The 20,768-nt window shown below is 41.6% G+C and overlaps 1 protein-coding gene across 10 annotated transcripts in view; it reads left to right on the top strand.

Annotated features, from left to right (window-relative positions):
* BRCA1 (BRCA1 DNA repair associated) overlaps positions 1-19,671 on the top strand; it is a 61,967-nt gene extending 42,296 nt beyond the window's left edge. For 9 of the 10 annotated variants that reach the window (XM_049636167.1, XM_049636165.1, XM_049636162.1 and 6 more), the window contains exons 14-23: positions 1,011-1,201; positions 2,361-2,671; positions 5,178-5,265; positions 7,451-7,528; positions 8,021-8,061; positions 11,024-11,107; positions 15,224-15,278; positions 16,851-16,924; positions 17,536-17,596; positions 18,443-19,671. In XM_049636167.1, coding sequence (XP_049492124.1) covers positions 1,011-1,201; positions 2,361-2,671; positions 5,178-5,265; positions 7,451-7,528; positions 8,021-8,061; positions 11,024-11,107; positions 15,224-15,278; positions 16,851-16,924; positions 17,536-17,596; positions 18,443-18,588 — 1,129 coding nt within the window. In that variant the 3' untranslated portion in view covers positions 18,589-19,671. Of the gene's footprint in view, positions 1-1,010; positions 1,202-2,360; positions 2,672-5,177; positions 5,266-7,450; positions 7,529-8,020; positions 8,062-11,023; positions 11,108-15,223; positions 15,279-16,850; positions 16,925-17,535; positions 17,597-18,442 lie in introns of those variants that run through there. The other variant, XM_049636163.1, reaches the window with a different exon arrangement.
* The last annotated feature ends 1,097 nt before the right edge of the window (positions 19,672-20,768 follow it).

Below are 20,768 nucleotides of genomic sequence, written 5' to 3'. Positions count from 1 at the left end.
CTCTCCTGCTCATGCTCTCTTTCTCAAAAATAAATAAGTAGACTTAAAAATATATATATTTTAGACTAAATATTTCTATACCTCCTTCCCCTCTTCCCCAGTGTACCCTCCAGAGTCTTGTATTAAAGAACCTAGACATTGATTGAGCATCCTCCCTTTACAACTCAGGTTTTGCTCATCTTTAATCCACAGGGCCTAGTTTTATTGCCTGACTTGTAGTAAACTCCACCCAATAATTATTTAATTGACAATTATTTAATGTATGTCCATTGTTAATTTATATTATTATATTATGTCATAATCGATTATATTATTTTAATTATATAACCCATTATAATTATAATTTGATGATTATTTTAATTATTAATCATTGTTTATTATTTAAAGACAAGTATAAATGATGCATTTGAGTATTAATTCTTCAAATCTGTTAAGTGTCCTTTAAATCTGTTGATAAGTATCTTATTCTGCAAAGTCCTAAACACCTGAAAGAGCAGAGGAATAAACCACTGGGTGCATATACTCTTCTGACAATACTTTATAGCTGGCTTTGGTTTTAGAATGCCTTTGGACATTGAAAAGGCAGGAGGTAGGGATGATTCTATGAATTCTGCTAAAACTGGGTAGAAAGAATGAGTGTAGAAATGTCAAAATTAATCAGCTTTGTATTTTTGTGAGAGATCTGATTGATTCTGAAACATCCATTTGGACTCAAATGGAATAGTGGATAGAATTTGAGTGAGGGACACAGAAATTTGCTGACATGCTTTTAAACAGCTAAGAGATATACTGCCTTGGCCCAGACCCTAAGAGGAAATGTCTGTCAGCCCTGACATGTTGGCAGGCATCGTGGATCCAGACTTCTGGGCAGTCACTCGGGTTCTTTTTCACTAGTCATTCCCCGTCTCTCTGGCAGTAAGCTGTTCGACTTGTGCTTTAGCTGCCCCGGAAGTATGATGAGCCCTTTCATAAGCTGTGCTGGCACCTTTCTCCTTTCATCCTTCTTCTAGGTCTTCTCCTTCTCAATCACGGCTGTTAGATACTAGGCAGTGTGTGCACAGCCACTCAAGCAGTCTTCAGAGCACAAACTGCCTGTCTCAGAAGGAGCTAATTAAGGCTGTCGATGGGGAGGAGCTACAACTGACTAAGTCAGAGCCCCGAGATTTCATGGAGCAGTCTTATATGCCAAGACAAGATCTGGGTAATATTTTATCTGTTCTAGTGGAGAAAACACTTCTGTTTTACTCTGAATCTGATCTAAAGATATTTCAGTTAATCAACTTTTCAGATGTCTAGCATGTGTAGTCTATCATGAGGGCTTCTGTTATACTTAAACCCATTTTAGAAAAATTGCTTCAATGTTAATCCAAATTTACATGAAAATTATTGCAGCTGTTAATATATCTGTATAGGTTTAGCTCTAACAGTTTTGAGAATGGGAGAGTCTTGTGTACTGTAAATATTTTATTTCAACTGTTAAATAAGAATTCTAGGGTCCTAGGGTACCTGGCTGGCTCGGTCAGTAGAGCATGTGACTCTTGATCTCAGGGTTGTGAGTTCAACCCGGAACTCAGATATGGTGGACACAGAGATTACTTAAAAAAAAGAAAAAAAAGAAAAAGAAAAAAAAAGATAAAAGAAAAGAATTCTAGGGCCCTAGGATAAAGTTTTCAGTCTGCCCTTTTTTGAAAAATGAGTCAAATCTCCACAAAGTAAGCTCTTATTTTATGAGTTAATGAATATAAATGACTAGGTATTTTATGCCTTATAAATCACTATAACTGAATGGTGTGTTTTATGGCTTATAAATCAAAGTTTTTTAATCAGTAAAGGAAGTTTTAAATTAGTCCTCAAAAACACATTATCATGAAAGGTACACTTTGGTACCTAAATGTAGTATTTGGCCATGTTCATTAAGGTCATTTTAGGAATCTCATGAATTCTATGTAGCTATGCTTACTTCCTTATGGAGTGACATTTTCTGAAATGTTTCAGGAATGGTCTCCTATTTTTAATTTGGTAAGGGTATCTGATGATTTATTAAGTCAAGAAGACAATGATGTTGTGGATAAAGAAACAAAAATCAAGTATTAGTTTCCTTTTTCAAAATTATTCTCCCTTACAAAAGTACTATATGTTCTTTATGTTCATTGTTAAACAGTTGGAGAATGTAGGTAATAAAAACTCGAAAGGAATATTTAAAATTACTTGTATTCCCGTTACTGGCAATGAAATGCTGTTATATTTCTTTAGTCTGTTGACTTAAACTTTCATTTTTAAAATATAGAATTATGATGAATACTATTTATAATTCAAATTCATTGTCGTGTGGGTTAAACTTCTTTCCTCATGCCTTTCAGAGGGAACCCCTTACTTCGAATCTGGAATCAGCCTCTTCTCTGATGACCCTGAGTCTGATCTCTCTGTGGACAGAGCCCCAGAACCGGTTCATGTTAGCAGCATGCCAACTTCAACCTCTGCCTTGAAATTACCCCAATTTCAAGTTGAAGAATCAGCCAAGAGTACAGCTGCTGTTCATATTACTAATACTGCTGGGTATAATAAGAGGGAAGACATTGAGGGCAAGGAGAAGCCAGAAACGATGTCTTCAACAAAAAGAGTCAACAAAAGAATATCTATGGTGGCATCAGGCTTGACTCCAAAAGAATTGGTGAGTGTATCCATATGTATCTCTCTAACAACTGAGACTTCTTAATGTAGTACAAATAGTTTTAAATAGGTACTAGCAGTGAATAACCTATGAGGAAAAATCTAGGTACCAAGAACAATTCAATGTAATTTAATTTCCATTACTGATTTCTGATCATTGGACCTAGATAAAGCTATAACATAGATTATTTTGTGTATATTTACTTAAGTAAATAATCATTAATATTAGCAGCATGTTGTAGTTTGGGATATAACATAGAACTTTTTAATTTTAATTTTTTTTATCTAAAAAAGCAAGTAGGTATAGTATAGTGGGGTTTTTAAAAAATTTTTTTTGAAGTTTATTATTTTGAGAGACAGAGCGAGCAAGGGAAGGACAGAGAGAGAGGGAGAGAGAAAGAGAATCCTAAGCAGGCTCCACACTGTCAGCACAGAGCCTAATGTGGGGCTTGAACTCACGAACCGTGAGATCATGATCTGAGCGGAAACCAAGTCGGTCGCTTAGCCGACTGAGCCACCCAGGCGCCCTTATATAGTATAGTTTTATTCCCCAGAGGAAACACCTTGGTTTACATCTGAGTGAACTTATGAGCATAATGAACTAAATCCAAAGTGGTTGCAAGCAAACTGCCAGATAGTGGCTTTTCTCCAGGGTTTGTCTCTATCTTGGCTTGTAACAATTATTCAATAGTCTGCTCTGTTGTTTCTACCCTGTAGCACCCTTCCCTCTAATTTGACATGTCCTTGGGCTCGTGGTGCTACAAATAGGAATTGTTTCACATTGTAGAAAAATACCTATTAAAATACCACTGAAATCTTGTTGCTCCTTGGGCTGAGTATAGATTTCAAACATCCTAGGACATTGACCTCCTTGTAGTTAATCACCTTTGGTATCCTTTCATGATAAAATAATTGAGTGAAAAAAAAATAATTGAGTGAATATTTCTTTAAAATCATAAGATAACACACCAGCATATCAGATGGATGCAATAGTGGGTGCCATTTATTGTACACTGAGAAACTACTGAGTCATTCTTAAGTATCTTTCTTAATATATCCTTCCTAGGCTAAGAACCATTTCTCATCCTAACTTCTCTATTGGTAGTGGCTCAGCATAATATTCTGTGTGGCCAAATGTATCTCACCACCAAAAGGTAAAATAAGCTGTGTCTGCCCTAGTAGATATGACGAATAAATTCTCATCAATAATGCTAGGGTTCCGATCTCACAAGCACATGCCCAGATCAGCTATTTGCCCTGAAAATTCATACCTGTGCCTGTTTATATTGTTCTTGATCATTTGCTTATGCATCTAGAATTCCCATTATTCATTGAAAATTAGCATTCCATCCTCCCTTGTTTTGTCAGTTCAGCTTTTCAGAGAAGGCTAAAATGATCTAATCTTTTCTTGCCATGGACAATTCGGAGCTGCACATTAGACTGTAAGGGACTCGGGTACGTCTTGTCTTTAAACAAGCAAAGAAGAAAACTTTTCAGCTCTATTCAGACTTGCTGAAGTGTGGTAAATTTATTATGAAAGCTGCTGACTGTAGTACACATGATTAATTCTGGAGCCCATATTAAGATGATCTTTTCAGCAGTTGCTCTTCTAACTAAACACTGTTTCAAGGCTGGGATTTCAACAATTAATCAGTTCAGAATTGCTAATGATCCTGGCAGAGGGCAGTGGCAAAAGGGGGAGGATGTCATTAGCTTCTCTAGCCTCCCTTTTTCGGTGCCCTGTGGCAGTATGGAGTGAGGCAGCTTGAAAGAAAGATGGCCTGATCTCCGTTGCAGGGTTGTGCAGCACATAAATATTGACATGGATGGCGATGCTTGTAAATGATGGCCCTTGGTAAACAAAGTGGTTTACTACACATTAGCTACTGATTGTGTCAACCGTGTCCATAACGGATCTGGTTAATTCCTTTTACTGCCTATTGATTTTTATTTGGTTGATAGATAATAGCTAGAAGGCTTTAGCTTTCTTTCAGGAAGCATATGAATCTCTTCCAATCCTTATCCTTAAGAAAAATTGATGGTTTTTACACTGACCTTTAGAAGCATCTTGCCTTGAATGTTTTGTAACTATCAGAGGGTTGAATCAGGTTTTTAAGCCGCGTATCTGTAGCGTAACTTTCTGAACAGGCTGGTTACCTCTTGGCTTACGAAGTGTAGGCTGATAAATCTAAATTATAGTAGCGTATCACTCTGCAAAGAAACTGTCTTAGGGTATCAAATGATAGCTGCTATTAAAGGGAAAAATTATTATTTTGAATCCTGGTTTGTATTTCCATGGCTACTAGCACAGACTATTTTAGAATTTTTCCCTTTGATTTATACATAATTTTTATTAAATTGCTATTTATTTTGGGACTTCAGGCATGTTAGAATAAAAGGGGTGTACCTTTTGTGAGGAAAATGAAGACTCAAAGCTAGGGTAACTAATAGTCTGAGCTCTGTACAAGAGGTAATTTATTATGATGTAATATTTGATTTGATTTCAGGTGCTTGTGCAGAAGTTTGCCAGAAGACACCAAATCACCTTAACTAATGTAATTTCTGAAGAGACTACTCATGTCATTATGAAAACAGGTATACCAAGAGCCTTTCCAGAGCATGTTGCATCTGTTGCATAAAACCACATGAAGAAATGGGAATATTTGTTCAGCATAGCATGGCTGGCAGTCTTCCAGTTGTCAGCCAATTATTTATGAGAGAAAAATAAAAGTTTTGCTACTTCCTGGCCCCCTTTTGTTTGGGTTAAGATTTGGAGAATCAGGAGCCCAAACGATGAACCACTTCTAGTCCACCCTGCCTGGACCACACTGTGTGAAGGGCTTTCTGATAAAGCACAGCCGAAGTCCTGGAGGAACAAATGGGGCAAAGAGGAGAATGAAGTGAGCCTGCGCTCAAAATCCAGGCAGTTGGAAACGCTAGCCCCCTGTCCACTCTGTCTCCTAGCTCTACTCCGCACACCCAGTTTGAGTGCGGTTGGGAGTTTTTCAGGATCCAAGTCCACTGTCAGTTCTGAGGTAGCCTAGCATAGGAAACAGGAAAAAGAGAAGGGGAAATTCATTTTTCCTACACCTTCCCCTTTTCCAGTCTTAATTATGGCTTTTGTGATAACGGAGACCTCAGAGGCTTTGAACTAAATCTAAGTAAACATTTCAGGGCTGCTGAAAAAGCTCATTTGAAATTGGGCCTTATTAATAGAAGCCTAGTGTCCAGAACAAGCAAAGTGAAGATCCTGACACCCCCCCCCCCCCCACTGCATTCTCTGCTGGAGGGGCTGCGTGGAAGGTGTGTGCTCTGCTTTGAGCACCATACTTCCTTTTGAAGCTGGTCACTGACAGACAGGAGTGTTTACCCAGAGGTAGATGATGAGGATGGGGGAAAGGAATTCAAAGCAGTGTCATTTGAAGAACAGGTGAAGGAATGGAAAGACTTAAGGGAACAAGACAGCTGTCTTCCAATATTTGAACAGCTGATTTCTGGAAGAGGAGGTGGACTCACTTGTTGGGCTCCAAAAAGATGCAGATTGGAGTTCAATTCTTAAAGCCTTTCTCGCAAAACTGACTCTCTGGAAATACAGTGGTCCTCTCCAGGATGTTTCTGTCATGTAGCTGCAGGCACTTGAGCATAGGGTCCAGACTCCTTGGCAGGGACACATTGCCCTAAAACCTCTAAGATCTTAGGTTTCTACTGTACAAAGACCATACCACAGGGTAAGAGGATAATGCTCACAGGAATCAAGTGCCACAACAAGATACTTTGAGCGAAGTAACATTTTAGAGATGGATGTCAGTAACGTTTAATATAGCTTAAGCTAGCTATAGTTGTGGATCAAAGCTGCTGAAAGGTGAGAAGAAAACTTTAAAATGTAAATTAAATCTAAAGTAGTTCAGTCTTTAAACTCAAAGACAATACAACATTTGCTACTTTTAAACTAAAAAGGAGCTAAAATTTCTGGGTTTAAAGCATATTACTAAATCAACTTGTACAACAGGTAAAAAGCTCTAAAATTTGAAGAAAAAAAAGGGCTTTTAAAAATCTGTGAAGAATTCTGGGAGAGAGAATGGCTATTGCTTCTACTGGCAGATGGCCTACTGTGTTTAGGATTTAGTTAAATACATTTCTCCTGTTTAAAACTAAGTGTTCTTTCCTCAGTTTGCTTAGTTCTTCAAAGGAGGCCTTTGAAATGCTAAGAAAAACAGAACTGATTCTTCAGCTACTACCTTCTGAAGTACATAGAAAAGAGAAAAGCTGTGAAAATAGTCTATTTTTCCTGTGCCTCTCAGGGGACTTAGAAATTAAGGGGTTAGGATTCCCCAGGTAGAAGTTCTGGGTGGTGAAACCTTGTCGCTTACATGGACATTCAGATTCAGGATTTCAATAATGCTGCTTTTGTCTCCTTTCACATTTTTCCATCCAGTAAAATAGATCTTCCCTAGCCAAGTGTATCAATACTACTGATAAGGGTGATTTCTTCAACACAATGACAGTCGTCTTTAGCCAACGTTGGCACCTGGAAGATAGAGCAGACCTTTCCTGTGGTCTCAACCTCCTATCAGCCTTTCCCAGGCCTCCAAAGATGCACACTTGCTGCTTATAATTAGGGTGCTTCTGGCCTCTGAGCCTATCACCTGGGCTGTCAGAATCATCAATCCGGATTGATCTCAAGTAGCATAAGTTGCTAGGGACACTTTAGCTTCTTAAAGCAGAACTTGCTGATTTTTGTTTTCAACTGCTAATCCTTTGGATGTTTTTCATCCTGCAGATGCTGAGTTTGTGTGTGAACGGACACTGAAATATTTTCTGGGTATTGCAGGAGGAAAATGGGTAGTTAGCTATTTCTGTAAGTACAATATAATGTCCCCCCTCCTCCCTTTAACACCTCAGAATTGCATTTTTACACCTAACATTTTAACACCTAAGGTTTTTGCTGATGCTGAATCTGAATTACCAAAAGGTCTTTAATGGTAACACAAAACTAGCTTTATCTTGAATGCATATCTCTTTGTTCGGATAAAGCTGGTGATGTTGGGGAAAATGGATTTCTTTTTATAACTAATACAACCTAATCTGCTCCTAGCAATGTTAGCATAGGAACTAAGGATTTATTTAATAGCAGGCAGAAATCCATGTGCAGCAGGCAGTTTTATAATGTTTAAATTAAGCCACCACTGTGTCTCCAGAAGGAAATCTATTAAGGGGCTATTGCTTTAGAGAGAGGACCTTTACTCAGTGTTGCCCTCTGTGCTGTACGGTATCGCTTCACCATCCACCTCCGTGAAAAGAGCATGTTCTTCTGCCTTTGTGTGACCTGTGTTTTCTGTCCTCTCTTTAGGGGTGACCCAGTCCATTAAAGAAAGAAAGATGCTAGATGAGGTAGGTACTTGATCTTACAAACTAGTCAGAAAGACTTGGTGCCACTGAGTCACAAAATCATTGAATACTTCTCTGTTTCCTTTTTAATTTTTTTTTTTTTAACATTTATTTATTTTTGAGACAGAGAGAGACAGAGCATGAACGGGGGAGGGTCAGAGAGAGGGAGACACAGAATCTGAAACAGGCTCCAGGCTCTGAGCTGTCAGCACAGAGCCCGACGCGGGGCTTGAACTCACGGACCGCGAGATCATGACCTGAGCCGAAGTCGGCCGCTTAACCGACTGAGCCACCCAGGCGCCCCTCTGTTTCCTTTTTTTATACTGCTTTCCAAAGACTTTCTTTGACAATGTGGACCATCAAGAATTACGCAGAGCAAACCAGGAAATTCTGCATTCTCACTCATTTGTTTAAGTGTCAATAGAGGGGCGCCTGGGTGGCTCTGTTGGTTAAGCGTCCGACTTCGGCTTGGGTCATGATCTCGCGGTCCATGAGTTCAAGCCTCTCTTTGGGCTCTGTGCTGACAGCTCAGAGCCTGGAGCCTGCTTCAGATTCTGTGTCTCCCTCTCTCTCTGACCCTCCCCCGTTCATGCTCTGTCTCTTTCTGTCTCAAAAATAAATAAACATTAAAAAAAAAATTAAGTGTCAATGGAAACAATCCTTTTCTTAGAGGAAGGAAAAGGAATTTATTTTTTTTTAAACATGAAGATTTTATTTATTTTTTATTTTTTTACTGTTTATTTATTTTTGAGAGAGACAGACACAGAATGCAAGTGGGCTGGGGCAGAGAGAGAGGGAGGCACAGAATCTGAAGCAGGCTTCAGGCTCCGAGCTGTCAGCACAGAGCCTGACGCAGGGCTCTAACTCACAAGCTGTGAGATCATGACCTGAGCTGAAGTCAGACACTCAACCGACTGAGCCACCCAGGCACCCCAGGAAAAGGAATTTATAAAGCAGAAAGGAAGACCCGTAAGCTTAAGAAACAGGCCCACCTAAATCTTACATTCATATACCTTGGTAGAAAACTGTTGTTGAAGAGAAACCCTTCATATTAACATGCAGATGTATCTACTTAAAAATCAGATTCCTTCAAAGGGATGTTACTCTTTATGATCCTAAGAACAGTGAGAGGTAAATAAGACAGGGTGTAGGAGGAAGAATCATTTTAGAACAGAGCCATCTAAGAACTGCTGGTGACAACAGACAAGGCAAAATAAAATTAGCAAAAGCAGTTTTAAGCTATTATGCACTATTTAGCATATTTATAATTAATTAAATGGCATTTTGTTGGTTTTAATTTTGATTCAGTGACCTAATATGGTTGGGAGCCTACTATGTCCTGGACACCAGGAATAGAGCAGTAGATAAGACTGCTGGGTCCCTGCTCTGGTGGGATTCATGTTCTATTGAGGGGAGACATACAATAAATAAAGATACATTTAAAATACCAATAAATACTATGGAATAAAAACTTCAAAAAATGATAGTAGCCAAATAATAAAAAATACATACATACATACATACGTACGTACGTACATACATACATACATACATACAATGGAGAAATAATATAGAACAACAGACTAGCAGCTGACTAGGGACAGAGGTTGACTACTTAAGGAGACCAGCGAAAGCTTTCTGAAAGCTTGAGCCGAGACCTAAATAAAAAGAATTGGCCTGGAAAAATGTAGGAAACAAATGTTAACAGGCAGAAGAACTGCAAACATAAATGTCTTGAGGTAGGAATGAGTTTGGTTTATTAAAGAAAAATAGGCCCATGTAGCTGGAGAGTAGTAATTGCCAAATTCTATGTAGAGAGCAGAGGTTGGACCAGGGGTTGGAGAAGATCATGGACAAGGGCCAGATCACATAGGATTTGGTGGAAGTCATGGTAAGGAATTTGACTTTTATTTGTAGGGTAATTGGAGGCATGGAGGTGGGAAGAAGAGGTTGATTTACGTTTGGGGATAGGACCTACTGAAGGGTTAAATTTGGAGGATGAGGTAAAGGGAGGCATTCAGGGGCTAACACTTAGGGTTTGGGCCTAAACAAGAATGGGTGCCAGTAATAGTAAATCAGATCAGGAAGATATGGAGAAGGAGCACCTTGAGGGGGAAGAAGTAGAATCAAGAGCTCTGTTTTAGACTGTGAATTTGGGGATGTATATTAGACTTCCAGGTAGAGAGCTTAAGTAGGCACAGGGGTGCAATCAGGACAAGGAATTTGAGGGTCAGCTTCAAATAGATGACATTTTTAGCACTAGACTCTTCTCACTCAAGTGACTACGAAATGTTAAGTGTTCTTTCCTCTAATAACAGCCTGTAGTTACACTCATGACTCTGTCTTCCCTACAATCAAGTAAGTGTCAGTCAGAATTGTTCCCGAGCATTCTTCCCCAAAATTCTCCCAAAAGCTCTAACCTCCCCAGTCACATTATTCTTTACTTCCTTGTCCTTGACCAGTCAAAATAGTGATTATGAAAAGCCTCTAACTTTCTTTACTGGGTTAAATCTATATTTTATCATTTTGTTCTCATTAACTGTAAATCTCTCAATGGAAATCTGAGAAGCCCTTATTTCTTTAGATGGTAATACACAGTTGATTTAAGAGATCAGGAATTCTCCAGTTATCTTTATAACAGCACAGTATTAGCAGTTTAATCTAAATGCTAAGTGAATGTTTTGAGAAGAGATAGATGTTAAAAATTAAAATACGTTAAGTCCCAGTGAGGTGAAAAGCCAATTGTTAATTTCTGCCCACAAAGATTTACTTCAGTGAATTGATTTCAGCAACTGAGATGCTGGTCATTTCATTCAGTCCACCAAAAAGAATGATTTTGGGGGGTGGGAGTAGGGTTGTCAAAATTTGACAGTACTGAATTCCTTAATACGACTTATCTACTCCACTTCCATTGAAGGAGGTTTCTCTTTCTCTGATCCTGTGGTGTGCGTTGGTTTTTTTCCAGCATGATTTTGAAGTCAGAGGAGATGTTGTCAATGGAAGAAACCACCAGGGTCCGAAGCGAGCAAGAGAATCCCGGGACAGAAAGGTAAAGTCCCCCTCTGCCTTGTTGTCAAAAACCCCACCCATACCCCTGCATTCCAGTCCCCTTGGTAGAGATGGTCTCATTCATCTGTGAGGGGCACTGGATACTCACTTGCTGGAGTTCTAACTAGGTGCTTCCATGTAGGCTCTTTTTTAGTTGCCCTAGCCCTGTAATAAGGTAAATAAGTATTCTCTCCATTTTATGAATGAAGGAGCTTAGACGTGTAGAGAAGCTATGTACTTTGGACCCCAGTCTAGGATTCAAAACTCAGCTGATAAGGGGCAGAGCTGGAATTTGAAACAGATGTGAATCTAAGGCTGTTGCTCTTTCCACTTCACTGTGGTGTCTTCCTCTAAGGTAATGTGGTCACTGCTGTGAGGGGGATGTACAGTGCTGTCTGTGGAAGCACAGAAGAGAAAGTGTTTGTTAATCAGTAGCTAACATCTTTATAACCTACACCGTATGCTAGGGTCTGCTCTAAACACTCGATCATATTTTAACTAATTAACAATTTTACAGTAGCCCTATGAGGTGTATACTATAATTATACCTATTTTATAGATGAGAAAATTAAAAGCTCAGAGAGATTGAGTAGATTGCCCAAGCTCACAGAGCTAGTTGGGAACCCATGACTAGTTGAACTCATGCAGTCAAGCTCCAGAATCTGAGCTCTTAACAATACCATAGTTTCTTGGGACATGTGGCTGGCTCAGTCCGTGGAGCATGCGACTCTTGATCTCAGGGTTATAGGTTTGAGCCCCACATTGGGTGTAGAGATTACTTAAAAAAGTAAACTCTTAGGACTCCTGGGTAGCTTAGTCCGTTAAGCATCTGACGTCGGTTAGGTCATGATCTCACAGTTCATGAGTTTATGCCCCACATTGGGCTCTCTGCTGTTTCACTGTGGAGCCCGCTTTGGACCCAGATCCTCTGTCTCCCTCTGTCTGCCCCACCACCACCACCACCCTGACCCCCTGTGCATGTGCACTCTCTCTCAAAAATAAACAAAAAATAAAATCTTGAGGCACCTGGTGGCTCAGTTGGTTGAACATCCAACTCTTGATTTCAGCTCAGGTCATGATCCCAGGGTTGTGGGATTGAGCCCTGTGTCAGGCTCTGCACTGAGCATGGAGCCTGCTTAAGATTCTCTCTCTCTCTGTCTCTCTGTCTCTCTCTCTCTCTCTCTCTCTCTGCCCCTCTACCTCGCTCAGACACACATGCACACTCTCTTTCTCTCTCTCTCTCTCTCTCTCTCTTTCCCTCTCTCTCTCAAATATAAATAAATGAAATGAAATGAAATGAAATGAAATGAAATGAAATGAAATGAAGTCTTAAAAAGAAGAGCACCTGGGTGGCTCAGTCAGTTGAGGGTCTGACTCTTGGTTTCAGCTCAGTCATGATCTCACGGTTTCATGAGTTCGGGCCCAGTATCGAGCTCTGTGGTGACAGTGTGAAGCCTGCTTGGGATTCTCTGTCTCCCTCTCTCTCTCCCCCTACCCCATTTACACTGTCTCTCTCAAAAATAAATAATAAACTTTTTTTTAAATCTTAAAATAAGAAACAATACTAGGGGTGCCTGGCTGACTCATTTGGAAGAGCATGCAGCTCTTGAACTTGGGGTCATGAGTTCAAGCCCCATGTTGGGTCAGAGATTAAATACATACATATATACATACATACATACTTTTAAAAAATCTTAAATGTACAATACCATAGTTTCTTGGAAAGTCATAGATTTCACAGAGGAAAAAAATAGGTTATTCTAACAATTTTACAAATGAAGGCCTAGAGGCCCAGGAAGACTCCATGATTTTTCCCAGATCACACTGTAGCAGATTATGGAAGCAAAGCATTGTCTCTCTGTCAGGGAGAAGTCTAAGCATGGTTTTGCATCTGCCTGTCAGGCCTGAACCTGCTGCTTTCTCAGGTCACTGACTGAGCACTTCCATGCCTAGTCTGCATTTCTTCGTTTTTAAAAGTTTGCCTTTTTTTCTTCCTTTTTTAAATGGGCATTTTAGAACATCCCCATATGGAACACTGTCTGTCCCTTTATAGAAGTTGAGAAAGAACCAGTGGAGGAGATTTTCTAGGGAAAACTGCTTTGGGAGAGCTCTGAACCCTTGAGCCCATCCCCACCCTCTGAACCTATCGAGTAACTTCCAGATGCCAAGGAAAGCTATTGGCCCTGTTTCTGCTTCTGCCTTCACTCCAGGGGAGTTCTGTGTGAGCCAGCCATTTGTTTTTATTCCACTGTACGCAAGGCCGAATTAGCACCAGATTCTTCCTCCTTCAAAGGAAATTCCAGCGTTTGAGGGTTTTCCCTAAATTTGGGATGGCAGTGATGGAAGGTGCCTGGTCAAAGTGATGATGTTCTGAAAATACTAAATGTCACTGTAATATTTTCCCGTGGAAGAGAAATGTATTTGTAGTTGTAGAAGTGAAACTTCAGATTTCTAAACTCATCTCCTAACTAGCCATCCTCATCAGTGAGTGTCAGCTTGGATACAAAAATTCCTAATCTTTTGTACTTTTCACAGCAATGTTGGGCTCCAGACGGCTGCTTGGGGGCAGCTTTTAGCATTATGAGCATCTAGATCCTGTCAACAGGTTGGGGATGCAGTTTATTCATACAGATACTGAGAATGGCATATATGGAGGCTGTCACTTAAAACAGAAACAGACTTGTCCTGCTGCTCTTCTTATTCCTTTGGCTGTAGTTAAAATGGGGTTGGGGAGGCTCATTTCCTAAAAGGCCATGATGAGTTTTTAGCTCCTGAGTTTTCTGTACCCCCATCCCTCTTATTTAAACAAGGTGAGTTCCAGGCCTAGGCAGTCTTTTTAGTGGAATGGGGAGAAAGAGGGTCAAGAGAATGATGTTTACCCAAATGGTATCTATCCAGCCAACTGACACAACTTGAGATTTCTTTTAAATGATATGCTAGTGCTTGCCTAAGAACCTGTGCCAATTTGTGTGTAAGAATTTGCCTGTCCAACACCATAGCCACCAGCCACATGCCGCCGTTTTGAAATTTAGATAACTAAAACTAAATAAAATAGGAAGTGTAGGTCCTCACCCACCGTGACCACATTTCAAGACCTTGGTAGCTACATGTGACTTGGGCACCTTACTAACACAAACAGAGAACATTTCCATCATCACAGAAAGTTCTTTTGGGCAGTACCGGCCAGCACTGTATGTAAGTGGAAGAGGCACCTTGGAGGCACAGTATAATCTGTGTCTCCTGGAAACCAGGCAGTCAGGTCAGCTCAATGAGGAGAGGCAGAACCAGGCTTCACTTCTAGATTAGATTAACTTCTAGATTAAAAATGGTTTAGGTTGCCTAAAGGAACAATGGCTGTTCTTAAAGCAGTGTGAAGGCAGGAACAGATGTTCAGAGACCAGAGAAAGAGGAGAAAAAGAGCATGTAAAATCAACATAGACCTCTCTGACAGTTAGAATTATGGTTAGTATTAATGTACCAAGTCTGCATAAAAACACCAAACTGCAGCTAAAAGCTTGAATATCTAGCCATCCAAGACTTTTATTAAATATAAAGAAGGCCCAGGTTTTTTGGGTCTCTAACAAGAAATGAAGTCACCAGGAAGGAGCCCGGGCCTGATTGGTGGCAAAGTGGAAAGCTCAGCCTCTGAATAACAGAGAGTGACCCTAGTGTGGACCAATTACTCACACACTTTTAAAAAGTCCTCTAAGGGGCGCCTGGGTGGCTCAGTCGGTTAAGCGTCCGACTTAGGCTCAGGTCATGATCTTGAGGTTCCTGAGTTCAAGCCTCGCTTCGGGCTCTGTGCTGACAGCTCAGAGCCTGGAGCCTGTTTCAGATTCTGTGTCTCCCTCTCTCTCTCTGACCCTCCCCCGTTCATGCTCTGTCTCTCTCTGTCTCAAAAATAAATAAACATTAAAAAAAAAAAGTCCTCTAAAATCCATCCACGTTCTGACATTACACTGATTGTCTGAGGGACATAGCAGAAGTTATCAGGTGGTAAAGAAAAAAGAAAGTCCTTCATTTTCGAGAGTCTCTTTATGCTGTTTTTTATAAAATGCATACTCTTTTATAATTGGTGTTTCTTTCCCTTCCTCCTTCTGTGCCACTCTTCTCCCAGATCTTCGGGGGCCTAGAAATCTGTTGCTATGGGCCCTTTACCAACATGCCCACAGGTAAGAGACCGGGAGAAGTGGCGAGTCCAGCACCAGCCTTTCCCCTTACATGGTAAAGTGTTACAGGAGAGGCCATCCCTTTTAAGGGGGTTCCTCAGGTTGGTGAGGTGTTCTAGAGGTTTTTCTATTTCTCTACCACCCGTCAGGCAAAACTGCGCTTAAACGTTACCCTGTGGCAAAAAAACAGCCCTGTGCCCCTTCCTGAGAGCTAGAAGTCAGTGAAAAGTTAGGTTCTAGGATGCAGTGTTCTATGCTCAAGTGGGGTAGAGCTGCCCTTTTTGCCCTTTGCTTTAAGAAAGGAGGGAAGTCATAAGTTAGGGAGAAGATACCTTTCAGATTTGTGAATGTTAAGAAGGAATTCTGCTCTTCCTAAACCATCTTCATTTGATACTAAGAAGCAAACACAGCGGCTGCATAAGCCCTGTGGGCCTGGGGCCCCACACAGGCCCAGAGCAGGCAGGGGAAGACTCTGCATGAACATTTTCTAATTAACTTTGACATTGAATGTGATGTTATGTTTGGGAGTGCTGTGGGGCTCAACTCTGCAGTTGTGTAGCACTGAGGCCCTGGTATGTGTATAGGTTTGGTTTGTTCTCTTCAAAACAAAGTCCGCCCACCTTTGCTTCTGTGCCCCCTTCCACCCCAGGGATCAGGTTCTCTTGCTCCTCAGAAGATGGCCTTGGCATCTAGTCAGGGACAGATGAGCAGCCCCAAGAGGGCCTGGCAAAGTAATTTTGCTTCTGTCTTCTTTATTGGTTATTGATTGGATTTTTATGAAATTTCCAAGTGCCACTTGAGGATTTCTCAGTGTTTTTGTTCTTTGGTGTAATGAAAACCAGGTCTCTAGCAGGTATCATTTTAGAGATGAGTCTGTTGACCTCAGTTTATTCAGACAAATAGGAGCACCTCAGCAATCCCCAGAGAGGCCCAGAAGCCATTCATTGGTCGGTTCTGCTGATTTTCCAGGTGCAAGGGGAACATCTGTATAATCCCTTTTGGTTTCTGTTCCCCCGAATGTGTTGATTCCAGCTCAGCATGTAGCCCTTCCCCACTGATGTGCTGAGTCTCTGTCCAGGATGATGTGTATTTTTTTTTGACTGAATGAATTATCTTCCTGTCTCTTGACATTTACAGTAATTACCACCAAGTATGGTGCTCTTGGTGGCCGTGATTATCAATTACCAACACAGAATTAGGCAGGGAGGGAGGGAAGGCAAGTGAGCATTTTTTCACAGTATCTTAGCCAGCAATTTAGCAATTTAAGGGAAATTAGATCTTGGATTCTTTTCTTCCAAAGTGTTTTATTTGAGAGACTGTCAAACCTTATCTGCCAAGTGGCCTTTTGGGGACCAATAACCAGAGTAGGTAGTATATTGGTGGCAAATTGACTTAGAATCCATACCTGGTATAGATTCTAGGTCAAGGCCTCTCTGTCCTTTTGGAGCAGAGAGGTGGAGACTCTCCCACTGAGAAGTCTTGCTGTAAGCCTTCATCCAGAGGAGCATGGGGTAGAGGGCACAGGTTAAGTGTGTAGAGTACTGTGGTGATTTTAGGTCTGTATGTGCTATTTAGATCAACTAGAGTGGATGGTGCGCCTCTGTGGGGCTTCTGTGGTGAAGAGGCCTTCGTTATTCACTCTCAGCAAGGTAAGTGATGCCCTGCCAAATATCTGTCCTATGATTGAGCAAGGCTGGTTGGTACCCATCCATCCCTATGAACCCTGCCAGTGGACCTCAGAAGCCTCTCTGCTCTGAGTCTTCTCTGACCATGTACCAGTGCCAGAAGATGCCATCTGTGGAGGATGAGTAAGGGCTTGAGTTCTCCAAGTATTTAATTTATTGAGGGAAGACTCTCCCTCCAACCCTTCCTTTTTGCCGTGTGCCCATCCCCCTCCTTTCTGTGGTTGTACCTAAACTAGTCTGCTTCAGCAAACCGTCAAGAAATGGTGAAGTGATGGGGCCCCTGGGTGGCTCAGTCGGTTAAGCGTCCGACTTTGGCTCAGGTCATGATCTCACGGTCCGTGAGTTCGAGCCCTGCGTCGGGCTCTGTGCTGACAGCTCAGAGCCTGGAGCCTGTTTCAGATTCTGTGTCTCCCTCTCTCTGACCCTCCCCCGTTCATGCTCTGTCTCTCTCTGTCTCAAAAATAAATAAACGTTAAAAAAAATTAAAAAAAAAAAAAAAAAAAGAAATGGTGAAGTGACTGTTCTAAAAGCCCTGCTCTGATACCCTCAATGCTGTTTCCTTCCCGGGGATACAGGCTACTCACCCAGTTGTGGTCGTGCAACCGGATGCCTGGACAGAGGACAGTGGCTTCCATGGTAAGTCTTGCTATAAGCCTTTGTCCAGAGGAGTATGGGTTGCAGGGCCCAGGTTAAGTATGAAGACTATGGTCATTTTAGGTCTAAATGTCCTGATTTGATCAACCGGAGTAGATGGTGCACCTGTGTGGGGCTTTAGAAGGCCATAGGAATGTGCCTATGAGATATGGGATCTGTGTGATGAGTTTGGGTCACCGCAGGTCACCCATTGTTTGATTAACACAGTTCTCAGCATCTTCTAGGTGCTCAATGAATATTTGAATGAATGAATGCATGCATGCATGCCTAAAATGACTTTTTAAAAGTTTTTGTGGTGTCTTTTGTGTTATAAAAGTAAGGCATGAACTATTTCCATTGGTGGAGGTTAAATATTAATTAATGTTCATCACATAAAATATAAGTGAACACAAACACAACAAAATAATCCCAGTAATCTCACCACTTGAAGATGGTGATGGTAAAATTCTACGAGGCATGCGTGCGTATATATGTACACACATGTATTTCACACAGATGTGATCGTGCTCATCATCTGTTTTGCTTTCTCTTCTAAGATGTTGCAAAACCATTAAACTGCAATGCTGTTTTGCTCTCTGGTGACTTCCTTTAACAGATTGGAGCTCATGTTACTAAAGTTGCCAGAGGCTGTAGGCTTTCACCAGCAGTCACTCCTCAGGCTTCTAAATAAGGTCCTATGTCCTGAAGCATTACTTAAGATCAACCGTTTTGCACCTACCTGAGTAACGCTGTGAACTCATACAACCAGGTCCCCAGGAGTAGATTGACAAGAGTCTGGCCTGGGAAAATGTGAATTGACTAATTTCTGTTTGCATTCTTTGTCCCCAGCGATTGGGCAGATGTGTGAGGCACCTGTGGTGACCCGAGAGTGGGTATTGGACAGTGTAGCCCTCTACCAGTGCCAGGAGCTGGACACCTACCTGATCCCCCAGATTCCCAGAGCTACTGCTGACCTCAGCCAGCCATGTGTGTAGCGTATAGGGCCTGTCACCACAGGACCCCAAGAATGATCGTAAGAAGCAGTCGTTTTCCAGGCCCTGGGAGCTCCTCTTCAGTCTTTCCATAGTCCCGCTTACTGAATATTTTATATACATCAGCCTGAGAAGAAATTCTGGTATGCAAGGGGCCCTTAAAGATTTTCTGCTTCAAGTCTCCCTTTGAAATCTACCATGAGCACAAAATTGTGCTAATTTTTCACCTGAAAAGAATTTAAAACCATTTAAACGCCGCCAATTGAGCAAGATGCTGATTCATTATTTATCAGCCCTATTCTTCGTACTGGGGATGTTGGCTTAGAGCTGGAGGCACAGAATGGCTGGCCTCAGGAGAATAGCTGGTCTCCCTAAGTTTGCTTCCCTAAAATCCTGTGTTCATAAAGGCCAAGAGTTAGACCCTTCAGTGGGAAGCAAGTACTTGGGGAAATCTGTGATGTGACTTAAAATCAGAACAGCCCTTGGGCGGCTCTCAAATGTTGGAGTGGATGGAGCTTGGGTGGGGGCCTGGAGGGATTCAGAGGCAGGTAATGGATATAAATATGAACCTTGAGGGTTTGAGGAAAAGGGAGTCATCCTGCCCTTTAGAAATCCAGATTTCTAAAAGATTTCTTAGCACTGATATGCTCTGAAATAGCAGAATCTTTTCAAGAACTGATGTCCAAAGAGGGTCTTCTAATTCCCCATTAGAAATAAATACAATGTTTATTGTTGTAGCTCTGATATGTCACCCATTCTTCTTGAAATACAAGATCTCTGACAGGGATATTTCATGTCTATAAAATGACGGCTCCCACCAGGAAAGGAGCTGTTGCTTTCCTTGAGGTAATTTTCTTCTTTTTGCTTCCTATTGCCGAACTGTACAGCTTCATAAATAATTTTGTGTGCTGAAGGAAGAGAAAGTGTTTTTCATAAACTCATTATCCAGGCCTGTTTATAGCTGTTGGAAGGACTAGGTCTTCCTTAGCCCCCTAGTGTGTGAGGGCAGTGCAGACTTGACTGTACAAAATACATTTTGTAAACGTTGTTGCTGTTCACCTGCAAATAAATTTGCTTTCACTTTCACCAAGCATGACTTCTTGAAGCTTACAGCTACAGACTTGCTCAGACCCTAGTACCAACTCCTAGCGTTATCAAGGGGGCTTTGGTACCTATCATATTTTCTATTTCTGCCATTGCAAATTGTCACAAATCTAGTGGCTTAAAATAACAGCCATTTATTGTCTCACAGTTCTGTAGGTCAGAAAGCCGAGTTGGCTCAACTGATTAGTTTCACAAGACCAAAATCAAGGCAACAAGGCTGTGTTCCTTTCTAGAGGCTCTGGGGATGAATCAGCTTCCAAGCTCATTTCATGTTGTTGGCCAGAATGTTCCTTGCAGTTGTGGGACTAAGATCCCTGTTTAATGACTGGCTGTTGACCAGAGGTCATCCTTAGCTTCTTCCACATTCCTAGGCTCATCAGCCCCTACCTCCATCTTCAAAGCCAGCAACCATGGTCAAAGCTCTCTGATGTTTAGAGTCTCTCTGACTTCCCCTTCCTCATCTCTCTGACTGCCAGATCTAACTCCTGCCAGAGAATTTTTAATGTTTATCTATTTTTGAGAGAGAGAGAGAGAGAGAGAGACAGAGACAGACAGCGAGTGGAGGAGGGGCAGAGAGAGAGGGAGACGCAGATCCGAAGCAGGCTCCAGGCTCTGAGCTGTCAGCACAGAGACCAACTCAGGGCTTGAATCCATGAGCCGTGAGATCATGACCTGAGCCAAGTCGGACGCTTAACTGACTGAACCACCCAGGCACCCCTCTGGGTTTTTTTCTTAATGTTTATTAATTTTGAGAGAGAAAGAGTACAAGCAGGGGAGGGGCAGAGAGAATGGGAGAGAGAAAAGCCCAAGCAGGCTCCACGCTGCCAGCACAGAGCCCAATGCAGGGCTCAATCCCATGAACCATGAGATCATGACCTGAGCCAAAATCGAGTTGGTTGCTTAACTGACTGAGCCACCCAGGCACCCTGAGAAGTTTCTGTTTTTAAGGGCTCAGGTGATTAGATCATGCCCACTAGGTAATCCAGGGTGCTCTCCATATCTTAAGGTCCATAACCTTAATCACAGCTGCAGAGCCCCTTCACCTCGGGACCTAGGTTAGTGTTTGATTGAATAACCAG

The sequence above is a fragment of the Panthera uncia genome, chromosome E1 (genome assembly GCF_023721935.1).
Source record: "Panthera uncia isolate 11264 chromosome E1, Puncia_PCG_1.0, whole genome shotgun sequence".
In the NCBI taxonomy this organism is placed as follows: domain Eukaryota; kingdom Metazoa; phylum Chordata; class Mammalia; order Carnivora; family Felidae; genus Panthera; species Panthera uncia.
This window is presented reverse-complemented; position numbering and strand designations above follow the sequence as displayed.